At 42.9% G+C, this 9,464-nt stretch overlaps 1 protein-coding gene across 1 annotated transcript in view; it reads left to right on the forward strand.

Moving 5' to 3' along the window:
- OLFML2B (olfactomedin like 2B) overlaps positions 1-7,325 on the forward strand; it is a 54,899-nt gene extending 47,574 nt beyond the window's left edge. The window contains exons 7-8 of the mRNA XM_007937767.2: positions 5,395-5,571; positions 6,724-7,325. Coding sequence (XP_007935958.1) covers positions 5,395-5,571; positions 6,724-7,325 — 779 coding nt within the window. The remainder of the gene's footprint in view (positions 1-5,394; positions 5,572-6,723) is intronic.
- Positions 7,326-9,464: the final 2,139 nt, after the last annotated feature.

The following is a 9,464-nucleotide window of genomic DNA, read 5'->3' on the forward strand; positions in this document are numbered from 1 at the left end:
CTTAATCCCAATCAAAATTCCAACAACTTTCTTTACAGAAATAGTAAAACCTGTCCTCAATTCTATGTGGAAAGGTAAGAAGCCTTGAATAGCTAAAGCAATGCTGAAAGAGAAGAACAAAGTAGAAAGACTCCCATGTCCTTAATTTTAAATCATAGTATAGAGCTCCAGTAATCAAAGCAGCCTGCTACTGGTATATAAATAGACAGATAAACCAATGGAATACAATTGAGAGTCTAGCAATAAACCCACACATCCGTGGTCACCTGATTTTTGACAAGGGTCCAAAGTCCATTCAATGGGGAATGAAGCATCTCTTCAATAAATGGTGCTGGGAAAATTGGATTTCCACATGCAGAAAAATGAAACAGGACCTTTGTCTCACACCATACACAAAAGCAAATTCAACATGGATTAAGAACATAAATATGAAAACTAAAGCCATCAAATTCTTAGAAGAACAAACAGAGGCAACTATCAGGCCTAACTTTCCACAGTATTCCATCTAATAACAAAAGCACAAACAGCAAAAGACAAAATAAATAAATAAATGAGAACTCATAAAAACTCAAACCTTGAGTTCATCAAAAAAACTTTATCAGAAAAAGTAAAAAGACAGGTTACCAACTGGGAGACTATCTTTAGAAACCATATATCTGACAAGAATATAAATATATATATGAAATTTTGACAACAACAAAAAGACAACCCAATCATAAAATGGGTAAAGGACTTCAATAGACATTTCAACAAAGAGGACATTCCAGTAGCCACCAAATGCCTGAAAAGATGTTCAATATCATTAGCTGTAAGAGAGATGCAAATTGAAATCACGATGAGATACCATTTCACTCCCACTAGGAGGGCTAAGATAAAAATAAATATATAAAAATAGCAAATGATGACAAGGATGTGGGGAAATTGAAACCCTTATCCATTGCTGGTGGGAATACAAAGTGATATAGCCATTGTGGAAAACAGTGTATCAGGTCCTCAAAAAACTAAAAATAGAATTACCATATGACCCAACAATTCCATGCCTAGATATATACCCAAAAGACTGGAAAGCAAAGACTCCAAAAGAGACTTGTACACCAATGTTCATTGCAGCACTATCACAGTAGACAAAAGGTGGAATAATCTAATTTCCCATCATCAGATAAATGGATAAACAAAATGTGCTATGTAATACAATGGAATACTACTCAGCTAGTAGGAGAAATGTGGAAATTATCAAACAATATCATTAATATCACATGCAAGTAAAATCTTGCTGAAGATAATTTAAAAAATGGTTGCAGCAATATATTGACAAAGAACTTCCAGAAATGCAAGCTGGATTCAGAAGAGGATGTGGAACAAGGGATATCATTGCTGGTGTCAGATGGACCTTAGCTCAAAGCAAAGAATACCAGAAAGATGTTTACTTGTGTTTTATTGACTATGCAAAAGCATTCGATTGTGTGGATCATAACAAATTATGGATAACATTGAGAAGAATGGGAATTTCAGAACACTTGATTGTATTTATGAGGAGGCTGTCATTCAAACAGAACAAGGAGATACTGCATGGTTTAAAATCAGGAAGAAAGTGTGTCAGGGTTGTATCCTTTCACCACACTTATTCAATATGTATGCTGAACAAATAATTCAAGAAGCTGGACTATATGAAGAAGACCATGGCATCAGGATTGGAGGAAGACTCATAGTGCCTAAGGCATTTGACTGCTAAGAGAAGGCTGGTGGTTCAACCCACCAGCCACTTCTCAGAAGGAAGATTGGGCAATCTACTTCTGTAGAGATACCACCTCAGAAACCCAAGGAGGGGTCACTATGAGTCAGATCCGACTTGATGGCAGTGAGTTTGGTTTGGTTTGGCTTGCTTGCTGAAAGTGAGGATGACATGAAGCACTTTCTGATGAAGATTAAAGACTACATTCTGCAGTATGGATTACATCTCAACATAAAGAAAACAAAAATCCTCACAACTGGACCAATAAGCAGCATCACAATAAATGGAGAAAAGATTGAAGTTGTTAAAGATTTCATTTTACTTGGTTCCACAATCAACACCTATGAAAACAGCAATCAAGACATCAGATGACATACTGCACTGGGCAAATCTGCTGCAAAAGGCCTCTTTAAAGTGCTGAAGAACAAAGATGTCTTCTTGAAGACTAAGGTGTGCCTAACGCAAGCCATGGTATTTTCAATCGCCTCATATGCATGTGAGAACTGGACAATGAACAAGGAAGACTGAAGAAGAGTTGATGCTTTTGAGTTGTGGTGTTGGCAAAGAATACTGAAAGTACCATGGACTTCCAGAAGAATTAACAAATCTGTCCTGAAAGAAGTACCCAGAAATGTTCCTTGGAAGCAAGAATGGCCACATTTCATCTCACCTACTTTGGTCATGTTGTCAGAAGTGACCATTCCCTGGAGAAAGATATCATGCTTGGTAAAGTGGAGGGTCAACGAAGGAGGGGAAGGCCCTCAACGAGATGGATTGAGACAGTGGCTGCAAAGATGGGCTCAAGTGCAGCAAGCATTGTGAGGCTGACACAGGACCGGGAAGTGTTTCATTCTCTTGTACATAGGATTGCTATGAGTCAGAACCGACTCAATGGCACCTAACAACAATAGTAGGAGAAATTTAAGTCTTGATGCATGCCACAGTACAGATGGAGCTTGAAGACATTGTACTGAGGGAAGTAAGTCAGTCATAAAAGGACAAATATTATATGACCTCACTTATTTAAAAAGGCAAGAAAAGACAAATGTGTGAGACCACAGTTTACTCCTCAGAAGGAAGATGGGGAAATCTACTTCCGTAGTGATACTGCCTCAGAAACGCAGGGAGCAGTCACTATAAGTCAGGTCTGACTCAATGACACATAACAACAACAACACCAGGGCCAGGAGGGAGGGGGAAAGGAGTTAATGGTGATGGAAAAATCACATTGATTGAGGGTAGAGTTGCATACTTATTGCAATTGCCACCAATAAATTGTATACTTGTAAAAAATTGAATTGGCAAAAGTTGTGTGACATATTTACAACAATTAAAAAAAAAAAAAAGTAGCCACTGAGGCTACTTTGTACAACCAAACACCTCATGGGATTTGGCTCCTTGGGTTGGAGGTTTTGTGTCATGGTTTCATGGGCTATTCCAGTTAATTGGCCTGGTAACATATTTAGTGCTTCTCTTCTACCTCCTAGTTCACTGCATAGTGCCTGGGGTCTTAAAAGTTTGCAAGCAGACATCCTGTTGTAATAATTGGTCTCTGTCTGCTTGGAACAACAGAGAAAAGAGAGTCAGGAGTAAAAGGAGGATATGGAATGTGTAGCTAATTGCCTCCATGCCTCCATGAATAACTGTCTCCTTTGCCATGAGACCAAAAAAACTGGATGGTGCCCAACAACCATTACTGACCATATTGATCAAAGATTTCATAGAAGAATCCTGATCAAAAGGGTGACGGTGCAGAACAGAATTTCAAGTTCTTAATGACTCTAGACTTTCTGGAGCCATGGAGGCTGAATAAACCACTGAAACTATACTTTGAATAAAAAAATATCCCCTGAAGTCTTCTTAAAACTGAGCAATAGTTTAGCTTCACTAATATTAAAGGTCTGCTTTGAGCACTGTGCTCTTCTAAAAACTATCTGTATGGGATGAAGATTTCATTTTACATGGAGATCCACAGTCAACACCCGTGAAAGCAGCAGTTGAGAATTCAGTCAACATATTTCACTGGGAAAATCTGCTGCAAAAGACCTCTTTGAAGTGTTAATGAGCAAAGATATCACTTTGAAAATTAAGGTGCACCTGATCCAAGCCATGGTATTTTTAATACCTTCAGATGCATGTGCAAGCTGGACAATGAATAAAGAAAATCAAAGAATTGATGCCTTTGAATTGTGGTGTTGGTGAAGAATACTGAAAATACCATGCTCTGCCAAAAGAATGAACAAATCTGTCCTCGAAAAAGTGCAGCTGGAATGCTTCTTGGAAGCAAGAATGGCCAGACATCATCTCACCTACTTCAGTAATGTTGTCAGATGGGACCAGTTCCTGGAGAAGGATATCATGCTTGGTAAAGTAGAGGGTCAGCAAAAAGGAGGCAGACCCTAAACGAGATGGATTGACCCAGTGGCTGCAATGATGGACTCAAGCATAGCAACGATCATGAGGATGGTGCAGGACCAGGCAGCGTTTCATTCTGTTGTAAAAGGGTCGCTATGAGTCTGCACTGACTCGATGGCACTTAACAACAACAACAACATATGGGATCAGATTGACAACAGCAACTCGAAATATTAGACTGTCCCCTTAGGGGACAGTGAGTTTATGTCAAAGAGGGAGGAACAACTCAGAAAAGGAGGGAAAGAATGATTGCAGAACTCGAAGAATGTGATCAATGTCATTAAATTGTACATGTAGAAACTGTTGGATTTGTGTCTGTTTTGCTGTGTATATTCTCAAAAACGAAATAAATAAAGGGGAAGAAAAGTAGCAGACTTGACCTTTGAAGGAGCCAGTGTAAGCTCCATGATGTAGGCAACTTGGTCTCCTGCCCTCCAAATCCCCAGCTGGTGTGAGAGGCATGGGCTAGAGGAAAGCTCTCTAGGACATGGCAGCTGAGTCCCAGAGGATGATATCCACTGCACAGTCAGGACTCGTTTCCACTGTGACCGGGCTGCCAACAACCCAGGGCCAAGCTCCTTTGGGGCAGCACCGAAGCTGGTGGAGATCAGTGACCCTCATTATACCAGGCAGAGTCCTCACCACTGGTTATACTTCTCATCTACCATATTTTCATCCAACTACCCAAACTTCTACTGAATGCCTACTATTTGCCACTTTATGTGTTGAACACCAAGAACACAAAGAGAAAAAGTCATAGACCATGATCCCCTGGAGATTATACTCTGGTTGGGGGTATATGTGGAGGTTAGATGTGGAAGGAGGAGAGATGAGCAAGAATCATTGAGATGTAAGGTGACACATCCTGTAATAGGTATATGTCTACAGTAGTGTGGGAGCAATCAGAAGGAACAGTTGGCTTTTCAGAGGGAGGTGTGGTGTCAGAGGAATTTAGACCTTAGGTCTCTGAGGCATGTTTGTAGGATTGATAAGTCAGAGAACAGCAGGAGCAAAGGCATGGTGGCATGAAAGTAGTACAGAATGGGAACGCTGAATAGCTTCGAAGAAGCATAGGATGGATAATAGGAATACAAGAGATGATTCTCGAAGAATTTTGGGGAGATTAGGTTATACAGGCCTATTAAAGTATAAGTTCAGACCCTACATGGGAGAACAAGCAAATTTTAAGTGGTGGACATTATTAGACCACTTTTTCCCAACACCCCCATCCACTTCTTCTCCATCAGGAAGATGCAAGGACACCCTCTCCACCATCACGGGGCCAACAACCCAGAACACATACGGGCGCAACGAAGGGGCCTGGATGAAGGACCCCCTGGCCAAGGACGAGCGCATTTATGTGACCAATTATTACTATGGCAACACCCTGGTGGAGTTCCGGAACCTGGAAAACTTCAAACAAGGTATGTGTTATGGTTCCAACTCAGAGGCTTCTGCCCTTCACAGCTCTCCTCTGTTTTGGTCATTGGCCAAGTGTCTTTGGTGATGACAGTAGTTAAGAAGGGCAAAACCTTGCGATGGTTCAAGGACCTGGTGGAAGGGGGTCTCCTTTCTGCCCCCCTCACATTCTCTGCTCTTTCATTCTCTCAGCTCTCCTCCTCCTTCCAGCCCTGAGAGATGGGACAACCTGAAGTCCAGCCCAGAAGGCAGAAGGACTGCATAATAGTAGTAAAACATCCTACTTTCACATAGCCCTTGACCATTTGCCAACCACGCTTATATATATTAATGCACTTGATCCTTGAAACAACTCAGTGAGGCAAACAGAAATTATCCTCATTTGACAGATATAGATGCTGTTCTGGTTACCTAGTGCCACTCTGACAGGAATATACCACAAATGGGATGGCTTGAACAAACAGGAGTTTATTCTCTCATAGTTTGGAGGCTTTAAGTCCAAAGTGCCAGGCTCTAGGGGCTGGGTGAAAGCCCCTCAACCTTGGGCTTCAGCTCTGCCTCTTGCTCCCGGCCCACTGGAGCTAGAGGCATATCTTCACTCAGACAGCTACTGGCTGCTGAGGCTGAAAAACCCAAGTTTGACAAGTAAAAAGGCACAGTCCCGATGTTGCCAAACCACATGGCAGGCCATTAATTCAAGTCTATTGTAAGTCCCAGGGTCAGCAGAGCATGGCAGGCTGCTCAACAAAGACATGGCTACCTGCAGGGTCCAAGCGTGCCATAAGCTAGAGACCATTCCCCAAGGCTTCTGCTTATATACAGGAAGCAGACCACATTCCCTAAAAGCAGCTACTCAGCTGCTCCCAGTAGATTCCACCATGGAATTTCATCATGGGGAATACTACATTTAGCTGCCCAGCCACTCAACCAGGCCCAGCCAAGTTGACACACACACACTGAACTACCACAGATGCTAAGGCTCAGAATGGTTAAGCGATTTGCTATACAAAACTAGAAAGTGTCAGGGCCAAAACATGAACCCAGGCCTCCAGGCTTCTAATTGACTGTTTGCCCCATCCCACTAGGCTGCCTCACCTAACTAGCAAATTATCTCTTCCTCATTGCCCTGAAGCCTCCTGCCTTCTTACACCCCACAGGTCGCTGGAGCAATTCCTACAAGCTGCCATACAACTGGATTGGCACAGGGCACGTGGTTTACAATGGTGCCTTCTACTACAATCGGGCCTTCACCCGCAACATCATTAAGTATGACCTGAAGCAGCGCTATGTTGCTGCCTGGGCCATGCTCCATGACGTGGCCTATGAAGAGGCCACCCCCTGGAGGTGGCAGGGCCACTCCGATGTGGACTTTGCTGTGGATGAGAATGGCTTGTGGCTCATCTACCCTGCCTTGGATGATGAGGGCTTCAGCCAAGAGGTCATCATCCTGAGCAAGCTCAATGCCGTGGACCTGAGCACGCAAAAGGAGACCACATGGCGCACAGGGCTCCGGCGGAACTTCTATGGCAACTGCTTTGTCATCTGCGGGGTGCTGTATGCTGTGGACAGCTACAACCAGCGGAATGCCAACATCTCCTACGCCTTTGACACCCACACCAACACACAGATTGTTCCCAGGCTGCTGTTTGAAAACGAGTATTCCTACACTACCCAGATAGACTACAACCCCAAGGACCGCCTGCTCTATGCCTGGGACAATGGCCACCAAGTCACCTACCATGTCATCTTTGCCTACTGACACCTCTGTCCCCTATGAGCAGAAGCTGCAGAGGGGCCACTAGCACCTTGTATGTATGTGTGTGAGTGTGTGTGTAGGTGGGTATGTGTTGTTTAAAATATATATATATTATTTTGTATAATATTACAAATGGTAAAATGACAAGTTGGGTCTATTTTTTTTTTTTTTTTAAACATGGATTGTAGATCAATCCATACGTGTATGTGCTGGCCTCATCCTCCCCAGTTTATATTTTTGTGCAAATGGACTTCTCCTTTTGACCAGTAACTACCTTCCTTCTAACCCCTACCTTCCTTCTAACCCCCAATCCCTCCAGTTCCCAGATCTCAACTGGTGAGAAGGTTTCTTCATCTGGGTCTTGCAGGCAGACAACACCATAAGCAGGAGTGAAGGAGGCGAGAAAGAAGTACTAAGTGGCATTGGGGTGGGGGGTAACACAATGTATTGGACAAATTTTAAAAAACCCAGGAAAAAAAATACTTTTATACAAAAAAATAAAGAAGAAACTTAAACTCACCTAAAAATGCTTTCTTGCTTATCACTGATAATTCCTGGCCGTGTGTTTGATCCGGAGGGTGGTGCGGTGTCGGTGTCCACAGGGCTGTTCTGGACACTCAGCTCTGTTTCTGTCCAGCTGCTTCCAAGGAGCTCCCTCTCCCCTCCTGATAAGGGCCTTCCGTGTAGGAAATTTGGAGTAAGCTGACCTCTTGCTGTCCTAATTTCTTTTCCACCGTCACACCACCTTCCTGACTCTGTTCTGCTTTTTTTTTTTTTTTTTTTTTTGCATTTTACCTATGATGTGGAAACCTGCTAGTTCCTTAGTCCAGCCTGACGTGGCCTGGTGTCAGGCACTGTCTTAGTTTCTTGTGGCTGCTATAACAGTTTAGCACAGACTGGATGACTTAAATCCATAGAAGGTTATTCTTTCACAGTTCTGGAGGCAGAAGTTCAGGGTCATGCTCCCTCCAGATGCTCTAGGGGAGAATTAGCTTCTTGCCTCTTCCAGCTCCTTATTGGCCTGTGGCTGCATCACTGCAGTCTCTGCTTCCATCATCACACTCCCCCTTCCTCCTCTGTGTATGTCTGTGTCAAATCTCCCTCTGCTTCTACAAGTACTCTCCAAGTAATGGCATAGGGCCTACTTGGATAATCAGGATAATCTTCCCATCAAAAGATCCTTAACTTAATCACATCTGCAAAGATGCTTTCTCCAAATAAGTGACATTTACAGGTTCCAGGGATTCCCAAAACCAAACCAAACCCTTTGCCATTGAGTTGATTCCACCTCATAGCATGCAGCCCTATAAGACAGAGCATAATTGCCCCAGAGTATTTTTAAGGCTGTAAATTTTTACAGAAGCAGACTGCCTCATCTTTCTCCTGTGGAATGCCTGGTAGGTTTGAACCACCAACCTTCTGGTTAGCAGCTGAATGCTTTAACCACTACACCACCAGAGCTCTAGGGATTTGTGGTGGTGGTGTTGTTAGGTGCCGTTGAGCTGGCTCTGACTCATAGCGACCCTATGTACAACAGAACTAAACACCACCTGGTCCTATGTCAGCCTCACAATCTTTGATATACCAGAGCCCATTGTTGCTGCCACTGTGTCATTCCATCTTGTTGAAGGCCTTCCCCTTTCCCGCTATCCCTCTACTTTACCAAGCATGATATCCTTCTCCAGGGAATGGTCCCTTCTGACAACATGACCAGAGTAGATTAGATGAAGTCTGACCACTCTCACTTCTAAATAACATTCTGGCTGCACTTCTTCCAGGACAGATTTATTCATTCTTCTGGCAGTCCATGGTACTTTCAGCATTCTTTGCCAACACCACAACTTAAAACCATCAACTTTTCTTCAGTCTTCCATATTCATTGTCCAGTTTTCACATGCATATGGAGCTATTGAAGACACTATGGCTTAAATTAGGTACACCATAGTCTTCAAAGAGACATGTTTGCTCTTCAGCACTTTAAAGAGGTCTTTTGCAGCAGATTTGCCCAGTGCAACACGACATCTGATTTCTTGACTGTTGCTTCCATGAGTGTTGTTTGTGGAACCAAGTAATATGAAATCTTTGACAATTTCAATCTTTTCTCCATTTATTGTGATGCACTTACTGGTCTGGTTGTGAGGA

Source organism: Orycteropus afer, unplaced genomic scaffold (genome assembly GCF_000298275.1).
Source record: "Orycteropus afer afer isolate SDZICR_OR568_19922 unplaced genomic scaffold, OryAfe1.0 scaffold00044, whole genome shotgun sequence".
In the NCBI taxonomy this organism is placed as follows: domain Eukaryota; kingdom Metazoa; phylum Chordata; class Mammalia; order Tubulidentata; family Orycteropodidae; genus Orycteropus; species Orycteropus afer.